The sequence below is a fragment of the Equus przewalskii genome, chromosome 2, assembly GCF_037783145.1.
Source record: "Equus przewalskii isolate Varuska chromosome 2, EquPr2, whole genome shotgun sequence".
NCBI classification, from domain to species: domain Eukaryota; kingdom Metazoa; phylum Chordata; class Mammalia; order Perissodactyla; family Equidae; genus Equus; species Equus przewalskii.
In genome coordinates this window covers 33,433,163-33,457,523 of record NC_091832.1, presented here as the reverse complement: position 1 = coordinate 33,457,523, position 24,361 = coordinate 33,433,163, and the positions used below count along the sequence as shown (strand labels likewise).

The window sequence follows — 24,361 nt, the reverse complement described above, 5'->3', positions numbered from 1 at the left end:
TCCCGGTTGTGGACGTAGCACTGCTCATGGAGCCATGCTGTGGTAGGCGTCCCACGTATAAAGTAGAGGAAAATGGGCACAGATGTTAGCTCAGGGCCAGTCTTCCTCAGCAAAAAGAGGAGGATTGACAGCAGCTAGCTCAAGGCTAATCTTCCTAAGAAAAAAAAAAAATAAAAAAATAAAGAAAATTAAGCTCCCTTGTTTCCTTTCGCTTTTTAAAATGTGGCTACTACAAAACTTCAAATTATGTATGTGGCTCATGTTATATTTGTATTAGAAAGCATTGCTCTCGAGCTGTGCGGTCCAACATGGGAGCCACCGGCCACAGGCGGTTACTGAAATGTAACAATTGCAATTCAGCTCCTCCGTGGCAACAACCTCATTTCAAGTGCTCACTTGCCACATACGGCCAGTGGCACCTACCTGGACAGCCAGATACAGAACCTGTCCATCACTGCCGGAAGTTCTATAGGACAGTCCTGTTCTGGAGTTGAGGAAAAACAACTTTACACACATTTTGGGAATCTGCCCTTAACTCGTTCCGAGACACACCAGACCTCAGCTTCCCCATCAGGAGTGATGACTCCAGGTCACACCACCACAGAGCCTGGTGAAGATCAAATGCTATGAGCTGGTCTCCACCTGGAAGGCCCTTTCCTCCACCTTCTTGCCTGGCCAACTCCTTTCATCCTTCAGGCCTCAGCTTAGACCTCACCACTTCCAGGAAGCCCTCCCTGCCTGCCCTCTCTTCCCATCCCCCCCAAGCCCAGGTGTGCTAGCCTTCCCTATGCTGCTGAAGTCCCCAGGGCTTCTCCTCCCGCTGATATCCCTGGATCAGAGCTATCAGCTCAGCTGCTCCTCCACCTGACCATGAGCTCGCGGAGGGCAGCGCTCCCCAAGCCTGGGATGGGGCCTGGGATGGAGAGGCTGTTTGTTAGCTGAATGAATGAATGAGAAAGAAGGTATGTCACGCTGAGTTTGAGGCGCCGTGGGCTGTCCAGGCGGCTGACAGAGTCCCAAGTGCTGGGGGAACCTGGGACAGACAGGAGAGCTGGAGCAGAGCTCTGATGTAGTCACTGTGTCCTCAGTGTCTCCTCCTCTGGGCTGGGCCTCCTGGGGACCCTGACAAGGGAGGCCTCTCCTGGATTACTTCCGGGTTGAAGAGGGAACTGAGTGCCCCCGGCAACAAGCAAGGCTGAGGCCCAAAGGAGGCAAGGCCAAGGAGGCAGGCCACACCGGGATCTTCAACTCTCTGAGGGGCCGACCCTGCGGGAGGGAGCAGAGGGGCTCTGTGGGGCCCCAGGGACAGAGCCCAGGTGGCGGCCGAAAGCTTCAGGGAGGCTGACCCTGACTCACCGTGCAGAACGGTCTTCTTGGAGCCAAGAAGCAAAGGTGGAACGGGCTGCTTTGGGAAGAGTGAGCTCCTGCCACTGGCTGGCCATTTAAGGACCCCAGGGGCCGGGGGGCGGGGGTGGGGAGCGGTGCAGGGAGGTGTGAACAGATGATCCCTCAGGTCCCTTCCAGCCTGGGAATGCGGGATGGCAGAAGGACAGCCTGGCCAACCCCAGATGCTGGGACCATCCCCCGTGGGGAGCTACCCTCATGCCCTGGGCGTCATCTCTGGTCAGGCCCCGGCCACTGGGGAGCTCTGGGCTTCAGAACACTTCAGCCCTCTCAAGGGCTCTGACTGACTCTTGGCAGAAGAGATGGGACAGCCAAAGGAGGTGATCTCGGGGACGTGAGCTGGCCAGAGCCTCAGGCATCCCTGTGCAGCTTCAAGCGAGGGAGGGCGTATGCAGCATTTCCCAAACTTTTCCTTTTTTCCTCGAAAAACCTGTGACATCTCACTTAATGAGCTATTCGCTGAACAGTTGGGGAGATGGTAGAACGGGAGCCCTTGGCCAGGAGACCCGGGGCGCAGCTCCAGCCCCACCTCTGCCAGAAACTCACTGTGGGAGCTTGGCCCGTTTCCTCTCTCTGGGCCTCAGTCTCCCCATTTGTGAAACCTGAGTGCCGTCCCTGCTGTGAAGCCCCAAGGAGCGACCTAGTGTGACAGCGCTCTAGAAAGCAAAAGCCCTACAGAGTGAGAAACAGCTGTTGGCTCCTTGTCCCTCCGCGCTGAGGAGGAAGACGATGGCACCTTACACCAAAGGTAAAGGTTTGCCGCTCCTCCCAGACAGAGGCCAGGCCTTCTCTCTGCAGACGCGGGGAGCCAGCCACGTCTTCTCCCCACACGGGCTGGTAGCGGCGGGAAACCCGACGGAGGAGGAGGGAGAGGCGGGAGGGAGGGAAAGCAGAGGGGTGGCCTGGGAGGAGGAGGCTGGGGAAGAGGCCGAGCTGTCAGAGAAATCCTGAGGCTCTCGGCCGAGGCTGGAGGGCAAGTGGTCTGGGGGCTGGAGTCCTCGTGGGAAACGGGCTGGAAGGGATGGGGCTGAGGACCGGCCTTGGCACTGGGGACAGCGCACACCCGGAGGCGACACTGCGGGCGGGCTCCAGCTGGCTCCTGCCTGGACGAAAGTCTTCAGATCAACCTGCAGGTGTCCACCTGCACCCCTCGAAGGGCCTCCGCGCCCGGCGAGGGGCAGTGCCGTCCCTTCCGGTGGCCCCAAGCCCTGGCCCGGGGCCGGCCTGGCGGGCGCCCTCACCTCCACCAGCGGGTAGGCGATCTCGTTGTAGATCTGCTCGGTGAAGTGGTCCATGGAGTAGGCGCCGTCGAAGGTGAACTGCTTGGGGGGCTCGTCGGCGGCGCCCGGGTTCTGGATGAAGCACTGGCCGCGCGCCGCGTCCACCGTCACCACGGGCTGGCAGCTCAGCTCCCGCTCCCGCTGGTTCATGGGGCGGCAGCGCACCACCACCTTCACCGCCTCCGAGGCCATGGCGCGCGGCGGGGACGCGCGACCCCGGCCGGGGGCCTCGGGAGGAGGGGGGAGCGGCGGGGAGTCGCAGGACCCGGGCCGGGGCCGCCGCCTGTCCCCGCGCGCGGGCTCGCCCGTCCCTGAGGCCCTGCCCGGGCGGGGAAGGAGGGATCCGCGCTGCAGGCGCCGCCGCAGGACCCGCGCCCCCAGGGCCCGGCCGCCGCCGCCGCACGCACGCGCCGCGGCGTTCGCGGTTGCTGGGCAACCCCCGTGGCGTCACAGCCGCGGTCCTGGGGACGTCGGCGCGGTGGTCGCTCCCGCCGCGGGGAGCATCCATCCCCTGGCTGGAGGCCGGCGCGCGCGGGCTGCCCGCGGGGAGGCTACGCGCTGGTTTCGCAGGAGCGTCTGCCTGCTCCGTGCCAGGCGCTCCACATCCTTTCTCTTCTCTAATCCTCACGCCGGTTCAGAGAGGTTAAGCAACTTGCCCGAGGTTGCCCAGCTAAGACAAGGAGGCCGGGCTTGACTCCACCTCGGAGATGGCTACAAGAGGATGGGCCTCACGAGGGGGTTAGAGACCTACCGAGAAAGGCAACAAGGACCTTGCTGCCCTTTATCCACACCCCTGTACTGCCTCAGGGGAAGGCTGCTCCAGAGCCTGTCACAGCCCCCAGGACAGAACACAGCTTCCTTCTAATGCCACCCCTCGTTTTTTCTAAGACTTAAGATTAACAAAACAAAACAAAACAAAAAAACTTCGAAAGCCAAAGGCTTTTGGCTGGAGAGGCTCCTGGCCTCTCTCTCCCGGCTCAGCACAAGCCCCGCCAGCCACAATAGCAGCTGTCACGCCTCTTCTGGGCCCCCTCTGCCCAGAAACTGACAGCTATGTTCCAGCACTATGACAGGCCCTGGGAGACACCCCAATCCCTGCCCTCCGGGAGCCCATAGTCTCTGGGGGGCAGACTGACCTTGGAAACAAATATCCCACAGACAAAAATCCAATCAATGAAACAGTAATTGCAAACTAAAGAACTAGTTCTATAGAACATAGACCAATGATACCACCCAGACCTGGGCGGTGGGGGGGGGGGTGGGGGGGGGCCAGCGGTCAGGGCAGGCTTCCTGAGAGCGACAGGAACTGAGACAGTAGGCTTGAGGAGTCAACCAAGCAAAGGGAGGGGAGGAGGCCAAGGAGACCTGTCCAGGCTGTGCAAAGGTCCTGTAGCCTGTTGCAGAAGCAGAAGGAAAGCCTGAGTTGCCAGAACATAAGGACTTGAGTTGTTTTCCCATAGGAAATACCCACTGAAGGTTTTCAGCAGGAGGGACAGGCTTTGAATAAATCTACCTATCTGATTCCTTCTGGACTTCCTGAGCCCCTGAGGACAGGACCTCCGTCTGGTTCGCCATGGGCACCAGGAATGTTTGGCAAACAAAAACAAAGCAGGCCAGCTGGACCAGGACCTCCCTTTCAGAGACAAAGTCTGCCCAGACAATCGGAAGACACACATTTTATTTGTTTCAAGTACACGCAGTAAGGAGAGCTGCGCTCCCCGGGTGGTGCTGGTTGGAACAAAGAGGAAGCGGTGATCTGTAATTAAGACACTGAGGCGTTTGCACACATGGGTCAAAAACCTCGTCCTATTTGTACCACGTGATCAGTAAGTGCTGTGTGAAGGAATGTTAAAGTGCTTTGGGAACATTCCTGACGCCCCATCCACATGGGTCATTTGTGCAACAAAACACATCCCTCATACGGTGAGCTCCGGCCTCCGCCTGGGCCGGTTCCCAGGGCGTCTCCAGACCTGTGCTCCTGGTCCCACATCAACAAACCCCTCTCCTGGCGGCCTCCCCCAGGGACCAGGGCTGTGCCCAGGGAGGAGACGGGTTTTAGTAGAAATGGCCATAAAATGAGTCCTGGCTCCCACTCACATTCAGTATAAAATCAGGGCTGAGGGTCCAGGGAAAAGACCCCCAGGGGACTGCTTCCTCCTACCCCTGAGACGAGAGTGACAAGGTCCCTAGCCAAGACCACTTCCTGGGCAGGGGGCCCCCAGCTCCCCAGGATCCACCTTCTTTCTCTTCTGTGGGGCTGCCCTCTTCCTTCCAGGAGCCAGAAGTCTGACTTTCAAGGCGCCGAACAGGCACAGCCCACGCACGGATGGGGAGGGGCAGCCCCAGATGCGCCAGGAGGCCTGAGCCTCAGGAAGAGGAGTCCGTTCAGTGAACTTGCTCCCCAGCTCTAGTCGGTAGATTCAAGTCTGCCTGTCAACTTTACCTATAAAGGGGGACGCCTGATCTCTCGGTCACTGCAGGGCCACTGCATTAGATGAGAATTGTCTTCCCAGACCCCCAGGCCCCCCACTGCCCACTGAAGTCAAGCCCCTTCTGGCAGGGCCTCCATCAGTTCTGTCTTTGGAAGGTTTGCTCTGACGCCATCCGCAATGGGGCTGGCCTAGTGAAGTGGCCCCTGACAGCCATGGCCAGTGCCATATTAAGGAAAATGCCACCGCCGGGGGGCTTCCCAGACAGCCACTAAACGCAGACTGGCCTGCAGGACGAGGGGGCAGGGCCTCCCTGCAGCTCACTGCTGGCCCCTCCCATTCAAACGGGCAAGGAAAGGAGCCTGGGTGCGTATGCATCCTGGTGGGTCTCAGGGGCGTGGGGACGGGGATGGCACCAGGACATGCGCTCCGAGCAAGCAGGGATCACAACCCTGTGGTTCTGAGTGGAGACAAACCCGCCTTCCCAAGCAACGCATGAGATTCTGCGCTCTGTCTGCTGCTCCACGTCCACCTGCACACAGTGGCCACCTGCACGTGGGCTTTGGGTGGCATGGCTCTCCGTCCACCCTGCCCTTTCTGCGGCCTCCGAACCCTGGTCCCTCAGAACTCACAGGAAGACTCCTTTACCCCCAAAAGACACCAGAAAGGCTGGGCTCTGTCTGTCTGCCCGGATGTGGCCACAAGCCCCGCTGTGTCATCTCTGCTTGCTCCTGGGGAGAGGGAGGCTCCCCCCAGGCCTCTGCCCAAAGTGAGCACTTGCTCCGGGCTCCCCAAACACCTCTCCCAAACGAGTCGGGAGCTCTCTGAGGACTCCTAGGCAGGGCCCCAGGCCTGGCCCCGGCTGCACCTCCATCGTGAACGTACCTGCTGGCCCACCTCAGAGAGCTCCCCTCCTAGGAGCCAAGTGAAGCCCAGAGATGACAAGCATCCAGAGTCACCCAGCAAGTTCACAGAAGCCTGGAGCTCCAGCTGCCCCTCCGGCAACCCCAACGGGTCCCAGGCCCTGCGAGAAGCCATTGGCAATCCCCAATCTCAGGGCTCCCCCCCACGGGTGGTGTAGTGATGGAAGACTGGTCCAAGGGGCAGAGTGACTGGATGGAACAGGTGACCAGCGGGGTGGAAGGACAGAGTGGCCTGCTGAGGCCCGGCAGCCAGGGAGAGGCAGGGCCATTGGCGTGGGGCCCAGCCTCTTAGCCCAGGCCCTGCAGTTCTGCCTCCGACTTGGCATGGCCCAGGGGCCGGAGTGTCCGGGGAGGCCTGCCCTCGGGCCCGCAGTCCTGCTCCTCGTAGCTGGGGTTCAGGCGGCCCATGTCCAGGGCACAGAAGAGGCTGCGCTCGGTGCCCGCGTGGTGCTCCACCAAGGCCTCCAGGCTGGGGAACTCCGCCGGCAGGTGCTGGGGGGGAAGGGCCTTCAGCTCCCGCGTCCCCTTCCCCACGGTGCACCGGGGTACCACCACCCCGGCCCACGGGTCCAGCCCCACCTTGGAGAGGAGGGAATCTGAGCTGAGAGGTCCCCATCCTGCTCACAGCACGGTCACCCACCATCTCCTCCCTTCTCCCCTCCCAGCGGGGTCAGGACTGAGACGCTCGGCAGCCAAGGAAGGGCGCACATGTAAGAAGCCCTGGCCGCCCTCCCTGGACACCTGCCATCGGGCCGCCACTCCACACCTGAGACTCAGGGGCTGTACGAGCTGGGGCAAGCCCTACCCTCTCTGACTCAGTTTCCTCCTCTGCTAAAGGATGCGTTAGGGTGTGGGAAAGGCAGACTTTTAAAAGCCGGGATTCCTACAGAAACGTGAGGCATGACCCCAGCCCCAGACTCTACTAGACACACCCCTCCGAAAGCGCCCTGAGGCGAGCGGCCCTAGGGCGGAGCCCGCGGGTAGAGGTGTGGCCGGGGGGCGGGGAGGCGGGGCGGCAGGGCCAAGGACAAGGAGCTGGATGGAGAGTCAAATGAAGGGCGGGGCCGGAGCCGACAGGGACGGGGAGGCGGGCTCGGGAGCGCGCGGTGAGAAGGGGCGCGGCAGGGCGCCGGCTGCCCGCACCCACCTCCACGCAGAAGCGGCCCACGTGGTTCCGGAAGACCTGGTGGGGCACCACGCCGCACTGCGTCCGCACCGACAGGCACCACTGGCCGCTGGCGCCCGGATCGGGCCACAGCAGGAAGGCCCCCAGCACGTCTCTCCGCAGCAGGGCGAGGGCACTGGGCCTGGGAGCGGAGGGGAGGGGATGAAGGCAGGAGCCCTGGGCGCACGCAGCCTCCCGTCTCCCCTGGGCAAGGGCACACAGCCCACAGCACGGGAAACAGGCGCCTGTCCGGAGACGCCTTGGACGAGGAAAGCTCTGAGACTTCCTTTCTGAAAGGTTTCTAAGGGTCCTTAATTGTTCACAAGACCAAGACCCAATCAGGAGAGAGCTTGAAAGAGCTGACATCTAGCCAGGCGTCCCCTGCGACAGGCCAGGTGCGCAGGGATCTACCTGGATTACAGGTTTGAACCTCTGTAGAAAACTGAGGCCAGGGCAGTGAAGTCCCTGGCCTGGGGTCGCCGAGGTCAGGAGCACTGCGCCCTTGTGCCCGTGTCAGGGCCCTGGGGGAGCCCACGGCCTATTTCTCTGTCCACCCCAAGCGGCTGGGCACCCGCCAGGCCCCTCCTACCTGGAGATGCCAGCAAAGGCCCAGATGTTCTCCGTCAGGCTGCCATCGCTCTCCACCAGGCACGAGGGGCCACCAGGACCCCGGGGCCACGCCTCCCATGCGGCAGGAACTGTGGAGACCACCGATGACCCCTCCACTATGGAGGGGTCAGAGAGAGGCCAGCCCCCTGCTCAGCCCGCCTCACCCCCACAGGCCCCATCACCCCATGCTTGTCTCTTCACCAAGCCACCACCCCCAGCCCGGGAGGCACACATCCAGCCCCTCAAAATACACCTCCACACACAGGCACACCCCATGCACACCCACCGCCCAGTTAAGGCACATGGCACCTGTGCCAGCCCCAGGCACACAGCCCTGGATGCACATCCACACACAGGCATCTGCTGGGAGACACAGGCACAGCCGTGCAGAAAGGGACGCCAGGCCACCCTGTCTGACTCACACAGGTGCAGACAGACACTCACGCAGGCATGCATGGGGCAGGGCATCCGGGTACTCACAGGCCTCCCGCGCCGACAGCTGCAGCTGGCTCTCATAGGTGCAGCCGCGGTAGGCCCCGGAGCGCAGCACTTTGCTGCGAATGGCCTTCTTGCGCACCAGCGTCGGGGAGCAGTAGGGGTTCCCCAGGCGGGTGTGGCGGGCACCCCCACGCCCTTCCAACTCTGCCAGCTCCTTCTAGGGCACCAAGAGGGGCCCACAGGGCAGGCAGACTCAGGCTCAGCCGGGTCAGGTCAGGCAGCGCCCCCTCCCCTAAAATCCAGCACCCCCCACAGGACCCCCAAACCCTCACCCAGTTCCCTTGTTCACTGCCCGCTCCCTGGCTGGGGGGCTGCGTACCCCACTGCCCACGGGCCCCTCTGCTGGCAGCCGCCGGAAGGAGACCAGTGCATGAACATTCTGTGACAGCTGATCACGGCCGAAGGGTTCCCGCACAAGGCCAGGGGAGCCCCCAGGGCTGGACAGTGGCTTCAGGGGCGCGTCCCCTGAAGGCCCCAGGCAGGGCTCAGGCTGCGCCCGATCCTCAGGGTGCTGCAAGAGGTAAGCGAGCTGGAAGGAGCGGCAGAGCAGCAGGTGCAGGATCTGGACCTGGGGAGGGGGCGGGCTGGGCTCAGTCAGGCGAATCTTCCTGGGGAACCTTCAGGCATCAACCGACTCATGGTCGGTGCATGCAGCCCCCCAGCTTGGGGTGCTCTTCCCCATTCTGGCCAGGAAAACGCCGACTTATCCCTCAAAAGCTCACCACCATGCAGCCTCCCATACCAGCTTCCTTTATTCATTTAACAAATACTGAGCGTCTCCTTTATTCCAGGACCACGCTTGGAGCTGGGAATCCACGGGCTAAATGCTCTCCCACCCCTCGGTTTACCGCCCGCTCCCTGCGCACTGGGCAGTGCCCTCTCAGAGGAGTGGCTAAGAGCCCAGGCCCTGGACGCAGAGAACCGGGGATCCAATCCTGGCTCTGTCAGTTAGGAGCTGCCATGTGACCCTGGGTAGAGCCTGGCACCTCTGTGCCTCAGTTTCCTCATCCTCAGCCCCCTGTGCTCCTTCAGTGAAATGGAGCACAGAAAACCCCCAGCAGAGGCCCAGCACATTCCACCCGCCACACACATCATCCAGCCCCAATACGCTGGGACCGTGAATTCCAGGAGATCCAGGGCCACATCTCAGCCACCTGTCACTCCAGCAGCCAGCACAGGGCTCAATGTACCGGGGTGACGGCAAATGCTTGCTGGACGGAATGAAACCCAGCCTCTGCTTGCCAGATTGGCTGCCAACGCTCCGTTGTTCACAGCGTCATCCTGGCTTTGACTTCCAGGATCTACCTGCCTACCCGCTTGCCCCACAGGACCAAGCACCAGAACAGTTCGAGACCTGGAGCCAGCCTCTGCTCTCAAAGAACGCCAGTGATCGTAATTAGGGACAGACCGATGATAGAGTGTGGTTTACGTCACAGGACCGCAGAAGGAGGGGGGGTCTAAAAGACTCAAGGGGGGCCTCACAGACACGCAGGCTGAGCCTTGAAGGGCAAGCTGGGATCTGTCAAGATGAGAAAAGGAAGGGGATTCCAGGTAGAACAGTGTGAGCAGAGGCCTGGCAGGATGAGCCTCCAATTTCTAAACGCATGGCCTGGTCCCTACCTTCCAGCCCTGGGGAATGCTGAGCCCACTGATTTGCTGTGGTGGAGTGCTCAGTGGGCAGAGCCACAGAAGGAGCCCGTGTGGTGAGGGGTGCATGGTTGGAGGCGGCTCGGGCCGATGTGGCTGAGCCCTCCCAGGCCTCGGGCCCTGGAACCCACGCTGATGCACAGCACACCCCCCACTCCAGCCAACGTGGCAGTCCCCCTGCCCTGGGTCCCAGATACCTCTCCAGGCTGGCTGCCCACAAAGAGGTGGCAGAAGAGCTTGCTGGCCGGGCTCCGGGGGTTTCGGGCCATGAAGGCAAACTGGCAGTCAGCTGGGCACCAGGTGGAGTAGAGTATGCGCCTCAGGGCGTGCGCCATCAGGAGCACCTGGGCAGGCAGCGGGCAGGATGGCCTCCATCAGACCCGCCACCTGGCCTGCAGCTGCCACCCCAGTCCGTGCCAGCCCTGCGGGCCCCACACACCTGCTGGCAGGCCTCCTGGGTCTGCTCTCCAGCCTGCGTGCCCAGCTTAGGGCCCACCCAGCTCCTGGGGTGAAGAACTCTTCCCTCCTTCCAGGTCTGCCCAAACCCCACTTCAAATCAGAACCCCCCTTCTCCCCGAAGCCTCGGGGCTTGGATCCCTTGCTCCCCGCCGCTGCCGAGCTGCTGGTTGGGATGGTCACGCCATGTTATGGCACTAGGGGCAGCGCATTCACGGCCTGCTCAGTCGCAGGGAAAGGGGCAGCAGCAGGCCCTGGGAGGCACGCCTGGTCTCTGGAGTCAGATGACCCAGGTTCGAGTCCCGGCTCTGCCACTCACTCTCGGGTGGCTTGGGCAGGTGAGCACAGCCCTCTGAGCCCTCTCATGATAAATGTCAAGTGGGGACCGAACCCCTCTGATAGGGCTGTTGGTGGGGCTTCGTGAGCCTCATGCAAGGGGCACAGGACCCGACCCCGGAGCCCCTGTGATGCACAGCTCTGGGACACCTTCGCGCCACGGCCCAGAGTTGTGCAGTGTGAGTTGTACACAGTACAGAGTACAGAGTCGTACAGTTAGTGGTCAACAAACACTGACTTGCCCCAGGAGGAGGAGGAGGGGCATCCAAGCGGGGGCTCCCAACCGGCCCCCAGCCTGCGTCTGGCCCCCATTCCACAGTCATAAGGGGCTGGCCACAGCCCTCAGGCCACCGCTGCGCAGGCCGACAAAGAGGCTGGGACCTGCAAGACCTCACGGGGCTGGATGGTCCTGAGCTTGCCCTGGGGGGAGCCCTTGGAGAGAGAATGCCCAAAGGTCCAGAGCGGGCTGGGAAGCCGGGGTGGCTCAAGGGGCAGCGCAGGGCCCGGGGAGAGGCGAGTGCATCCAGAAGGAGCAGGACACCTGTCCCATCCAGGCCTCGCCGGCACCCACACAGGCTCCTACCTCACCCTCCCCGCTGTAGATCTTGAGGCCCTGAAGGCTGAATTTCAGGATGACGGCCCGGCGGCGGGGACAGTCCTGGGAGGGAGAGAGTTGGTGGGCGCAGGCATTACCTCCCGGGCCCTGCCCAGCCTCAGTACCAGTCACCACAGGCTGGTCAGCTAAGCCCACCCTGCCTGCCAGGACAGTGGACCCCCAGGAGCCGGGGAAGTGGGGATGGCAGACCACCTCCCAGCCAGAGCCATAGCTGGCCATCCCCCGCATCTCACACCTGTGGCTTCTACTTGCGGGCACAGGTCACGACTGCCCAAGGGAAGGGGTCCCTGGGCATAAGGGACATGGTTCCAGCAACCTAGGTGTGGTCCTGACTGGGCCCACCTCTCAGAACAGCTTTGGTCCTGCCCCTCCCTGGGCCTCACTTGCTCCATCTCTATGACTGGGGGTGGGATGGATCAGATGGTCTCAGGGGCCATTCCCAGCCCGACATTGCAAGGCTGTGATCCCCACCAGGGAAGTCCCCTCCCAGCTCCCCAGCCCCGCTACCTTCAGTGCCCAGAGCTGCTGTTGCACCAGCCACACGCTCTCCTGGGTGTCCAGGTCGTCCACGGGGAAGGACCCCACATACTGCTTGGGGGTGGGGTGGGGGAGGGAGGGTGGCAGGGGAGTCAGGCCCTTGGCTCCTGATCTCCGGCCTCCAAATTCCCCCTCAAACACACACTCTGCTCTGTCAGGTCAGTGTGGACAGTGACAGAGCACTGGACTCGAAGTCCAGGCTCTGCTACTTTCCCAGGAGGTGACCTTGGTCAAGCCACTCAGCCCCTCTGAGGCCCCATCTCCTCGGCTGTGCACACATACACATTCCAGAGGCTGGGGCAGGGAGGGAAGACAGGAAATAGATCCTTGACACACAGCTCCTCCCCACCCCCAGGGCTGCCACTGTCACCACCCACCAGAGCACATCCCACGAGGCAGCCCCACCCACCTGTGCAAACCTGGTGATGCACCTGGGCCGGTGAGGGGCAGGGCCACAGTCGGAGGCCCTCCGGCCCCCTGCCCCAGCCTTCTGCATGGCCCCCAGGGTGCTCAGCTTCAAGTTCCCCAGTGGGGGGGAAGGCTGCAAAGGGGAGGGGGCAAAGTGGGTTCCAGGCGGTGGAGCCACAGTGCTCCCCATCAGAGGCCGGTGCGCCCCCTCATCCGACAAATTCTTACTGAGCGCTTGCTGTGTGCCAGGCAATGTCCTGGGCACTGGGGACACGGGGACACCCAGCCCTGAATAAAATGACAAACGCCCTGCCTACGCTCACGGAGCCAACATTCTTGTCGGGGAGAAAGACACTACACTAAATGATAAGCTATGGAATATGCTGGATGGTGATAAAGCGGAGACGAGGATGTGGAACGCGGGGTTAGGGGGGTGACAGCAGCCAGGAGGGCGTCACTGAGGACTGAGGTCTGGGGAGAGGACTGAAGGAGGTGGTGTGGCAGTCCACGCCCTGGGTCCTCTGTGCTCTGGGCCTGCCCTGGGCTGGAAGTCGAGGGTATGGACACGTGTCCGGCTTACACAAAGCGCCAGGGGGTGGGGGGCAGCCTGGGAAGGTACTGCCCAAGAGGAAGGGTGTGACAGCAACAAGAACAGAGTCTGCAAAGGCACAGAGGAGAAAAAGCAGCCAGAGCAGCAGGCTGGAGCCAGGCTGAGATCAGCCTTAAATGTCACACCAGGGAATTGAGGCTCTGCCTGTGGGCAGTGGGGAGCCATCGCAGGTTCCAGGGCAGGAGCTCTCTAGTCCCGTGGCGGGGGGGGGGGGTCGGCCCATGAACTGGATGGCTAGAACTGTTTCGCAGGCCCCTGGCTCATTCGGCTCAGCCTGGCTTCCGCCCCTGCCCGAAGCCCCCAGCTGCAACCAGACGCTCACTGATGCTGAGTCAGGAGGGAGGGAGGGTGGACAACTGCCTGGGGGCTGAGGAGTCCTGTGCCCCCACCCAGCCCAGGTTCTGGTCTTTCCCGGGCCCGTCTCCCAGTTCCACTGGTGGAGGAGAGGAGGAAGCTCCCTCACAGACTGTCCTCAAGGGCAGGGAGAGCCCTTCCTCCCAGAGCTCCGGACCACAGCTGGTGCTCAGTGGATGTGGAGTGGATGCATCACAAAGAGGACTGGCTGACTGCCTCTGCCCAAGTCCCCAAGGACGCAGATCCCTCAGTCTTCCCTGGGGCCAACTTAGACCCCCACCCCCGTCCCGCATCCTGGCAGGTTCTGTCTCCCCTGGCTACTTGTAATCATTGCACTTGGGATCAGAGAGATCTGGGTCCAAATCCTGTGTGACTTTGGGCGAGCCACTTCACTTCTCTGAGCCTCCACTTCCTGATCCCAAACCTGGGATAATGTGAGGAGTTGGTGAGAAGGGAATGGAGGAGCAGCACGATGTCAGCTAGGCTCCCAGCTGATGCTCAACAAATACGGTCTCACGGGGCAGAGGGGACCCCAAAGCCTGCTGTTCAGGAGGGAGCTGGGGGGACGGCGAGGTCGGGACACTTTCAGTGCCCTCCTTGCACCAGGCCACGCCTGAGAGGAGAGCGCCCAGTCCAGCAGGGCAGGAGGGGAGGCCTGGGGGCCATGATTCCTGCCAGAAGGCTGGTATCAGACAGGTTGCTAGGCAGGAAATGGGTGCGTTCCGGGGGTGCTCCCCCCAGCTTTAGGAGCCCTTGGAGAAGGACAGTTTATGTGCTTTGGAACTGACACTCTCTGTGCAAAGAGCCCCGGACTGGCCCCTGCCTCTGGCTGCCCACGACCTTCAGCCCAGGCTCCGGCCGGGGGAAGTCGCCAGCAGCAATCTACCGCTCAGCACGGGAAGAGCCTGAAAATAAAGGCTGCCCCGTCCCCTGGCGCCCTCCTGGCTCCTCCCTCCTGCACCCTCTGCCCTCCTGCTTTTCTGGGCTCTCACACCCCTCTGCTCCTCGGTCCTGATCACTCTTCACATCGTGTCCATCACCTATCATTCATTTTATGTTTAAATAAAGCAAGGTTAGATGTGCAACTGGCACAAAAGCCACGTGGCCCCGGCTCCAGGTATGCAGCTGGGCTTCCAGGGAATCGGCCTTTGCTTCACACTCACATCACAGGCTGCGCTGCCCGGTACTCGCAGGCGGTGGGGAACAGAGGAGGCAAAGACCAAAAACTAAACGGGCAGGCGAGAGGGAGAGGGGGAAAGAACAGAGGATGAAAAGGCAGCAAGAGAAGTGGGAACCAAGGGCGGTGAGGAGAAGACAAAAGGAGAGCGAGAGGGAGGATGGGAGGAGGGCGAGAGAGGGAGCACATTTCGCATCTGGCCTGTGCTGCTGACACAGCCCCTCAGACACCCAGAGTGTGGGATGCGAAGGAGCCACGTGGGTCATCACACATGCACACACTCGCTCGCACACTCGCCCGGACGGCCGTGCCGAGGGCTCGACAGCCTCCTCCCTCCGGACTCAGAGCTGCAGCTCTCCAGGAGGACACCCCAGTGTCTCGGCTGTGGGGTGGGGAGGCCAGGACACAGGCCCTCTAGTGGCCCCCTCACCCACCCTCACCTGATCCTTCCCCATGCCCGGCAAAGGAGAAGTTTCCTCCTTCCCGTACCTCCCTCCCAAGTCGGAGGGGGGCCTCAAGTTGGGGGCTGCCCAGGGGCGCAGGGAGGGCACCAGGCTCACTCTCACCCCGGCAACAGACCTGCTGACCCGTTCCAGGCACAAATGTCCATTTCTCTCTTTGGACCAGACCTGCTTTTCCAAGGTTTTGCACAGGAGCCTGGCTGCGCCAGCACCTTCCTAAGTGGACACATCTGGATGAGGCTGGGGCTCTTCTCTTGCTCCTCTGAGGTTTTCCAGGTGGCCCTCCTTAGAGACAGGGGACTGGATGGGTTGACTCGCCTTGAGGGTCAAGGACGGGCCCTTGGCTGCACAGCACCCTAGCTGGGTTGTGTCATAAGGAGGGCCCACATTCACAGCATCGTGGGAGACCACTCAGCCTGGGCCTTGCAAAGGGTGACTGGGGGGCTGAAGTCACTTGCCCAAGGTCACAGAGCACAAGGGGGTAGCTGGGAAGCAAAGCTGGGTCTCTTCCCCTAGGCCACGGCAGGGCCCTTCTGCTCAGACCCCGCTCTCCCAAGTCAGCAGGGCGTCCACCTTTGAGGTTTGGTGGGTCCCAGCCTATCCAGCCGCCCAGAACACCCCAGCTGCCAGGGGCTGATCTGATCAGCAAAACAGCCGCTTTCTCTCTCTGACTGCCTCCCGGCCAGGTGGCCCGGGGCTTCCAGAGCCACTCTGCTCACTTGCCTCACCCCCACTGCCTTTGGCTCAGCCACACACAAGAGTCCCCTGCCCCAACCTACCACCTGGTGCTCCCCCCTCCCACCTGCTCGGTGCCACAGGGTGGGAGGAGACCGAACCCTGCAGCCTGGGGTTCAGACTGTGGATTGTGGGGTCGGACTGTGGGGTGCAGGCAAGGTTGGCTGATGCGACCTGGCCAAGTCACCTAACCTCACAGGCTCCATTTCCTCAGCTGTAAAGTGGGGTAATATCAGCAGCTCCCTCCGGGCTGTGCCTCTATCTGTTCCTTCTGAGAATATTTGCGGGCGCCGACTACGTGCCAGGTGAAGAAAACACAGTCCCTGCCCTCACCGAGTGCCCAGGCTGGGCTGGGGGGACGGTACGGGAAGCCCACAGCATTTCAGGGGGCTTAAGTGATCTGGAGGAAAGTACAGCAGGGTGAGGAGGGTATGAGATGTATGTGTATGTGTGTGCGTGCTGGGGGATGCTATCCAGCACAGGGTGGTCGAGGACGGCCTCTCCAAACAGACGACACTGAGCGGAAAGCACCGTTTGCAGGATGAAGTGTCGCCGAACCCGCGGACCAGGCCGGCGCCCGGGCGGCACGCAGCGCTCCACCGCGTGGGTCATTAGTCCCGCTATTACTGGAGCCTGGGGAGCGTCCAGGCTTTCAGTGACAGCCCCCGGCCCGGGGCAGAGAACCTCCCCGGACCCACCGAGGGGCGAGCGAGGAAGGACGCTGGCGGAGGGGCGGTGGAGGTGATGGCAGAGGTGACAGACGGTGATGGCGAAGGTGATGGACAGCGACGGAGCGAGCGGACGGAGGTGCTCCTCCCCACCAGATCCCCTCCCTCCTCTCCGCGCCTGGGGACCGAGCCCCGCTCCCGCCGACCCCCCAGCCCCAGCCCCGGCCCGGCTCCCCAGCGCTCACTCACCGCGCCAGCCGCGTCTCGAGTGGCGTCGCTGCAGCTCGGCTCGGCGATCCCCGCGCAGCCCCGCGCGTCTCCGCCCCCGGCCGGCCCGGCGCCCGCCCCGCCCCGCCCCCCGCCGCCCCCGCGCCCCCCGCCCCGCTCGCCCCCCACGTGGCCGCGGGAACCCGCGCCCGCGGTCCCCTGGCTGCGGTGCCCGCCTTCGCCCACCAATCGACGCCCCCGGAGCGGCTCCGCTCGGCCGCACCGCCCAATCAGCGGCCGCGAGGGGCTCTGGCTCCGCCTCCGCCGGCTCGAGCCCCGGCGCTCCGCCTTAGAGAGCGAAGGGGCCATCCTCGCCGCCTAGGAAGCATCTTCCCGGGCTGGGGGTGCTGGGTGCCCGGGCCTCGCTGCCAGTTCCCTCCTCCTGGAGAGTCCCTCCCCTCCCGCCCCCTGGCCTGGCTCCAGCAGCTCCTCCTCAGAGAAGCCTTCCCTGACCACCAGTGACTCCTCCACCCCCTGCAGATCCCTCGCGACTCTTGCTGGTCATCCCACTCCTCTTTGTAGAGTGCAGGCGGCACTGATCAGGAGAAGCCTCCGTCCCCGGTGCGCGGGACAGAGCGCGGCTCGTAGGAGGCATTCCGTGGTGGTTGTCTTGACGAGTGAATGAATGCGCTCAGGACCTGGCCTCTGGGGGAAGCGGGTCAGTCTCACCCTTCCTTCCGTCATCCTCAGAGGGCTGGGCGTGGGGGTGTCGCGCATCCCCGTCTTCATCCTCCTCCCTCCGGGCCCTTCTCGTAGGAGGATTAACTGAGCCTGCGTAGCTCAGGGCCCGCTCTGAGAACTCTTGGCATGAACGTTATCATTGCGCAGGAGCCTTGACCCTGTCCTTCGGGGAAATCCACTTAGATGGGGGGAAACTGGGGAGCGAAACCAGCCACAGCTCTCAGCTGGAGGGCACTTTTGTTCCCATCAGGCCAACACCTGCAGGTGCCAAAAAATATATCGCAAGCACGATTCAGCCCAACCTTTAGAGTGTACTAAACCTGAAATCTGCAGAGAGGAAACACCAGAGCCCGCCTATGTGCTACCCCTCAGACAGGCTAGGACACGGGGCTCAGGTCCTGGAGGGAGACAAGGGCTGCACCCCAGGAGGGAACACCCTGACTGGGTCTGGGGGCCTCAGGGCCCCAGGAGGGGGCAGGTGTGAGCCATGCAGGCCCACTGGGCATTCGTTCCCTTTGTCTCCCGAGAGCATCTGGAAGGCCTTCCAGAGGCAGCATGAGGAGTAAAGGGTGGCCATTTGGGCACTTCCTCTTACCACATGTGGGGCCTTGGACAAACACCTTAATCCCTTTAATCCTCCAGTGCCTCATCTGTGTTACTAACACCTGACTCACAGGGATGTCAAGATTCCAATGAGCCAGTGTGGACTAAGTACTTGGCACAGTACCTGACCCATAGGAAGTGCAGTGCTCAGTAAATATTAGCTGGAGTTAAACTTTGCTTTTCTTCTTGAGTTTCTTTCCTGTATGATTGAACGGCAAGTGTTTATTGGGTTCCACGTGCCAAGTGCTCCGGGAAACACTTCACTGAGGCCATGTGACAGCCTGAGTCCAGTGATGAGGATGGAGACAGTTTACAAGTTGGTCCTGCTTTCCAAAAATCCCAATTTATGAAACTCAGAGTACACAAAGGATAAAGGGTTAATTCTTGCTAGCCTTCCAAAAAAGTGTGTACATTTTTTTCTTCTTTTTAAAGACTGGCACCTGAGCTAACAACTGTTGCCAATCTTTTTTTTTTTTCCTGCATTTTCTCCCCCAAACCCCCCCAGTACATAGTTGTATATTTTTTAGTTGTGGGTCCTTCTAGTTGTGGCATGTGGGACACCGCCTCACCATGGCCTGATAAGCGGTGCCATGTCCGCGCCCAGGATCCGAACCGGCGAAACCCTGGGCCACTGCAGCGCAGTGCGCGAACTTAACCACTCGCCACGGGGCCGGCCCCAGCATGTACATTTTAAATAGAGGACTTGCCAGTTACTAGATTCACAGTCCCCACTTTGAGACTACTCAGAGGAAACAACACAAGCCACAACTGTGTTAACTACTGGCTCTAACAAGCTTCTGACGCAATTAATTCTGATGCGTACCATTTTTAAAATAGTGACAGGAATTTGTTTCAGCTCAAAATGAAAATAGACCAAGGAGTTAAATTCGGATGGTGAAATAGTTAAAACCAAGGGGAGAATTCTGCCCTCTAAATCTTTCTCAGAAGGGGACAGAGGGTCAAGATCTGAGTGGCCGGCACTGCGCTAGGTCCTGGGGCTGGAGATTACAACAAAACACACGAGCCACCACAAAACCAGATCCAGAAAGAGAAATGTGTGAAAGATGTATGTGACAGTGACTCCTGACTCCACAAACACTAAGGATCCCGTTATTGGTCTTCAGCCCCACTCAGGAATACAATGTTTCAAAACCAAATGCATTTATACATTTGAAGTTCACTCCTTCATTTTTATTCATGCATTAAAGTAATTAACTGCCTATCTGAGCTATTCGTCAGGTTACCAAATTTGTTGATCTAATTCAACTCAAAGCACAGGCGCTCCAAGCCTCTACCACGCACGTAGACTGCCTAATGGTACATTAGACCTCCAAGCTCAGAGGTTCGCACCAAAGGGAAGAAACTCCAGTGGGTGTCAGCCACGTCCTGGGCAAGCCAACCCAGCTCCACTCAGGACCGCGGCATAAAACAGCCATCACTGCATCCTTCCCTGCCTCAGGTATCTCATCCCACCCTCATGACGACACATCCCAGGGTAGGACTTCAACCATGGGATTATTGACTCACTTTTTCAGGAAGCCCACAGAAGTTACCTATAGTAAGCAGGGGAAGGAATGACAAAAAAGGCAAACTCGGGTGGTGGGGTCATGATTCCTGAACACGCATGGTATTTCCTGATGAGTCAATGACAATTACTAAACTACACAAGTGTGAGCTTGCTATCACACACTCTCCTTTTCTTTATAATCCCAGAATCTGGTCCTGGAGTTGCCAGCTGACGAATGTGAGTGGGAAGTAACAGCGCATCATTTCAAAGCTGATCTCCAACAATAGGACTGAACACTGGAGCCAAGATGGTGAGCTTGGAATAGGCTCAGCACAGCAGCTCAAACGCGTCTGCTCTGTATAGCACATGCTTCCATGTTTCCTCAGTAGCATCTTCCCACGTTGATACTTTCCGCCTTAAGCACCATTCTTCTGTCCTCTCAGGTATGTCCGCACGGGTGTCCTTGCAACTTATCCCCAATATTGCACCCCCCAAAATGTGGCCTAGAACAGAAATTTTGATAAAATTCTAAGACGTGTTCTAGGCTGAATTCTGCCCCCGTCTCCATTAACAGTTGAAGTCCTAACCCCTAGCGCCCCAGAACGTGACGGCGTCTGGAGACAGGGTCTGTGAAGAGAGAATTAAATTCAAAGGCAGTCATCAGGGTGGGTGCTAATCCAGTAAGACTGATGGCCTTATAAGAAAGGAACTTTGGACACAGACACGTGGAGGGAGGGGATGTGAAGACACAGGGAGACCGCCATCCACTGTGGCTGTCCTTTTCTCTGTAACCCTACTCCCCATCCACAGCCAGCTAAGGTGCCAGGTTTGGCCAGGTGGCAGCTGATGGCAGCCTAGGTCTCTGGTGACCCCCACTTAGAAGGTACTCACATTCCTTGCCCACCTGACTTCTCTTTTCTCCTGCTCCTTGCATGGCAAACTCAAAGCTGTATACGTTTTTTCTTGCTCATCTTTTAACCGGTACAACCCTCTTGTAACTTGTTGCTGGACGTTTTGCTGCCTCAGCTATCTGTGTACAAAACCACAAAGGAAGGCGTGGAGGAAAGGTGATTGTCCCCAAGTCTACCAGGCCTGGGTTCATGGCTAATGTTACCACTTACTGCATGTTCAATTTGGGGAAAATTAACTAAATTTACTTACTTCTGAAAATTGGGGATAATTTCACAGATCTCTGAGAATATATTTGTGAGGGTTTCAGAGTGCGATTAAAGTGCTTAGCAATAGGAAACTACGATGAATGGCAGTTTAAACCACAAAACTGAACTCCTGTGAAACTGGATATTCTGGCTCAAAAAAAAAAAAAAAATCAGTCTTTCCTAAAATTCTAAAATGACTTAGTAACCTTAGTGTAGTGCACATGGTTCAGTCTTTCTTTGATGCCTGATAATCTCATTGCCTCTGGGTAGTTAGTCTAAAAAAAAAAAAAAATTATGGATTTAAACCGTCTTATCTTACAGATGAGGAAATCAAGGCTCAGGGAGACTAAGTGGCTTGGCCAAGGTCACACAGCTGGTGAGTGACACAGTCCCCAAGGACCACTATGCAGGACCACAGCTACAGATGTCAGGACACTGGGCTGAGTGATGTACTCTAGCCAGGAGTCAGTCTCAAGTTGGAATTGATGAAAATTTCATTCTACTGCACCAGCAAATTTAAGTTACACAAAGAAGTAATATAAAGGATTTCAGTTTGACATGAGAAGAATTTCATCAGAGCAGAACTTCTCCAACAGTAAAACGGATGAGCAAGGCTGCTGTGTTAACTCTCGGGTTTCAGGAAAAAGCCTATCTGCTGGTATTGGGCAAGCAAAGCAGGGGAGCAGACGAGTGAGGTGTCTTTCAGGATCGTGAGTAAAGCAGCAAGGATTTCTAGCATTCCAGCTCATGGGTACTAAGCAGATATCATGTCCAAAAAATTCCGCCGTCAGACAATCCCCACTCCGGAATTCCTCTTGGTAAGCCTCATGGAGTCCAAGTTCACAGTTTATAAAGAGCAAGAAAGCTGCTTCCTCAGCAACACAAAAGTTCTGGTAGAAGCTGTGGCTGCTGGAGGAAAAGCTTCCCAAGTTTCAGCATCCTGTGAGCTGAAAGAATTCGACTATAAATTGTGAAGAAACCAGAAAATGTCCCATGGCTACGATTTGAGAATGATCAAGTACCTGTACAGTGCCCTAAAAAAAGCCCTTAGGGCAGCCTAGATAACATTTCCCAGTAATCAAAGATCTAATTTTAATAGTTCTTACCAAAATTCTTAAATCAAAAGCCACACTGACTGCTATTAGCAACCTTACTAATTTCATCTCATTTCCAAATCCTCTGCACTCTACTAAATAAGCCTTTTCTTTTCTGTAAATAGAACATGGGTGTCACTGGGCTGTAGGATAACGGGAGAATTCAGAAGTTTGAAAGATTGCCAAGGGGAGACAATCGAGCAGAGCAGCTAGAGATGGCTTTGTGTTCGGAGTGCCTGGGTTTCATTCTGGCTTTGCCACTTACTATGACCAGGGGGCAAATTTCTGAACCTCACTCTGTGCCTGTTTCCCCTTCTATAAAATGGAGATAATAAAGAATGACCATCTCACAGGGTTGCTAAGATTAAACGAGATAATACACATATAGACCCTGACATGTAGATAAAAATCAGTTAGCTATTATTGTCTCTATTATTATTTAGGTAACAAGTCACACTTCTAAGTACACTTTATCAAACATATTCAAGGCATCCTAGAGAATGGTCTCTTCGCTAAGCAAAGATTTAATAGCAAATACTGTTTATACATTTATATGCAATATCAAGAGAGAGATTTGCAACGTCTTGGGAAGGTACCTTCTGAAGCCTCCTTTGACATACCACTTGTTGACAAAGCAAATTAGGAAAGGTTAAAACTAACCTAATAAATTTAAATAATCAAAGGCAGACAATTCCTCCAATAGAAAAAAAAACCCATTGAAATTAAGAATCTTCTGGAAAATGATAGAAGGAAAGAATATAGTAATAAAGATGGTAGAGATTTGTTTCTTAAAAAAGGAAAATCCTTGGGGCCAGCCCGGTGGCGCAGCAGTTAAGTTCACACATTCTGCTTTGGCAGCCTGGCGTTTGCTGGTTCAGATCCCAGGTGCGGACATGGCGCCGCTTGGCATGCCATGCTGTGTAGGCGTCCCACATATAAAGTGGAGGAAGATGGGCACGGATGTTAGCTCAGGGCCAGTCTTCCTCAGCAAAAAGAGGATTGGCAGCAGATGTTAGCTCAGGGCTAATCTTCCTCCAAAAAAAAAAAAGGAAACGCACTGCAGCGGAGGGGTCCTGTTCAGCACCTCTAATGGCTTCTAAGCATCTAGGTCCAGTAGTCCCTATGCTAGGAGCTTCAGCGGCTTCGCTTCTTCGGCGTCGTCAGCAGAACTGTGACCATCTATTCTACCACAAAAACGCAAGTGACTGGGAAACAACGTCAATGAGGGACCTCTGGGGATAGTTTAATAATAGTGTTTTCCCAGTTAAGAATAGAATTTCCCTTCTTTCATGCATAAAATTAGGATTTCTGCATAACCCAAAAAGAAAAGTAATTAATATGAATTTTCAGGTTCCAAAGATGCATGCAACATTATAATCCTTAACTATAAGCCTAAATTTTGAAAGTTTCTCTTAGTTGGCTAAATACAGCAGTTTATGAATATGCTGGTTTAAGCTCTTTCTCCTGGCGTATCAGGATAACAGTATCTCAGCCTGAGCAAGAATAAATCCATAGGTTCTTTAAATTAGGTATAAGAATAGGTTAGCAAACCTAGACTAAGCTGACAAAATTTTCCAAGAAAAATCAGGGAAAAAATGTCCAAGGTATTGATATATTACCTAGGTCTTGTTTTCATGTAATTCTCCTGTTACTTATACCCACTGCCCAATGACTGGAACACGCATCTGTTTTCTAAGGTGTATGCTGGACCAGGCTTCCTTTAATTCAGTCTGTGTGCACAGTTCGGCTCAGGTTCTAGGTGTGTTGACTGCTTCTGTCATACTAAGGAAAGGTCTCCACGTTTCTCTGCAATGGAATTTCTTTCTCATTTTGTAGGTTAAGAAGCCAACAATCTCTCTCCCAGCACTTTCTGAGATTCATGTGTCAAAGGTACTTCGTAGATGGTTTAAGAGTATATGAAAGAAACACCGTAACTGAGCTCACTAAGTCACTAACACTGAAGCACTGATCCACGCTGGAAATTGCTGGGATTATCTCTTGGATTTGCTGTTTTCCTTTCTGTAACATGAAAGTAAAAATTGTGTGTTCTGCTCTCCTTTAGAATGCCTGGAAGGTAAAAACAAACATCCCTTTATCTCAAAGTAATTAAAGTGCAAGTCTTTCTTAGCTGGGGATTCTCACTGGCCAAGTGCAATGGCCCTCCCGTCGTTTCCCTTTATGTGATGCCACAGCAAGGACAGTCCTGTCCTTACTGGAACTTTGCGAAGTTGACACAATGTCAGAGTCGGAACGGATCTTAAATGATCTAAACTTCTCAAGCTGTGTTGGGATGCCTGATGTACACTATAACTACCAGGTGACTGTTCAGAAAATCTTAAACAAAGAAGCCAACCAAAATCCTCCAACTTTCTTTCCCAGAAAAGTAGAGAATTCTTAGCACAGGTACCTAACGCCCATGCTATTAAGAATTACACCTTCCAAACAGCATCAGAGAAATGAGAATTACTTTCTAGAATTAGGTCTCTAGGGTTAATCCACCCTTCTGCAGTGCTGAATTTGTTTTGCAGTCCAAGGACATATCTAAATATTAAACATGAAAAACTAGAATCTATGATCTGGAAAACAAGGGCCTTAATAAAAATACAAAATGATTTTCTTTAAATCTATTGATTAAATAATCAGGTTCAGTATATCTAGAAACATCATTTACCATCTATATTATTCAAAAGCAAACAAACTGAAGCTTGTATTTAACATGGAGGGAGGGAGGCTACTGCA

General features: G+C 57.3%; 2 protein-coding genes across 26 annotated transcripts in view; both read right to left on the bottom strand.

Moving 5' to 3' along the window:
• KIF17 (kinesin family member 17) overlaps positions 1-3,083 on the bottom strand; it is a 47,780-nt gene extending 44,697 nt beyond the window's left edge. For 3 of the 7 annotated variants that reach the window (XM_070600334.1, XM_070600346.1, XM_070600376.1), the window contains exon 1: positions 2,646-3,083. In XM_070600334.1, the coding sequence (XP_070456435.1) occupies positions 2,646-2,876 (231 nt within the window). In that variant the 5' untranslated portion in view covers positions 2,877-3,083. The remainder of the gene's footprint in view (positions 1-2,645) is intronic. The other 4 variants (XM_070600340.1, XM_070600355.1, XM_070600329.1 and 1 more) reach the window with 3 other exon arrangements.
• A 1,261-nt stretch (positions 3,084-4,344) lies between these two features.
• On the bottom strand, positions 4,345-17,375 carry SH2D5 (SH2 domain containing 5). Of its 19 annotated transcripts, none has more exons than XR_011534756.1 (11): positions 17,250-17,375; positions 12,310-12,441; positions 11,871-11,954; positions 11,331-11,405; positions 10,395-10,490; positions 10,153-10,299; positions 8,581-8,876; positions 8,291-8,465; positions 7,791-7,899; positions 7,184-7,343; positions 4,345-6,528 (listed from the first exon to the last, which is right to left on the bottom strand). XR_011534756.1 is itself a non-coding variant. In XM_070600198.1 (11 exons), the coding sequence occupies exons 1-11, from the start codon at positions 17,307-17,309 to the stop codon at positions 6,325-6,327; spliced, it is 1,488 nt and encodes a 495-aa protein (XP_070456299.1). In that variant the 5' UTR covers positions 17,310-17,375; the 3' UTR covers positions 4,345-6,324. The 19 variants fall into 19 exon arrangements, 18 of the variants coding, with proteins under 18 accessions (XP_070456299.1, XP_070456284.1, XP_070456289.1 ...); XM_070600198.1 differs by having other exon boundaries at positions 8,291-8,462; positions 8,628-8,876; XM_070600183.1 differs by having other exon boundaries at positions 8,628-8,876; positions 17,250-17,367.
• Between the last annotated feature and the right edge of the window lie 6,986 nt (positions 17,376-24,361).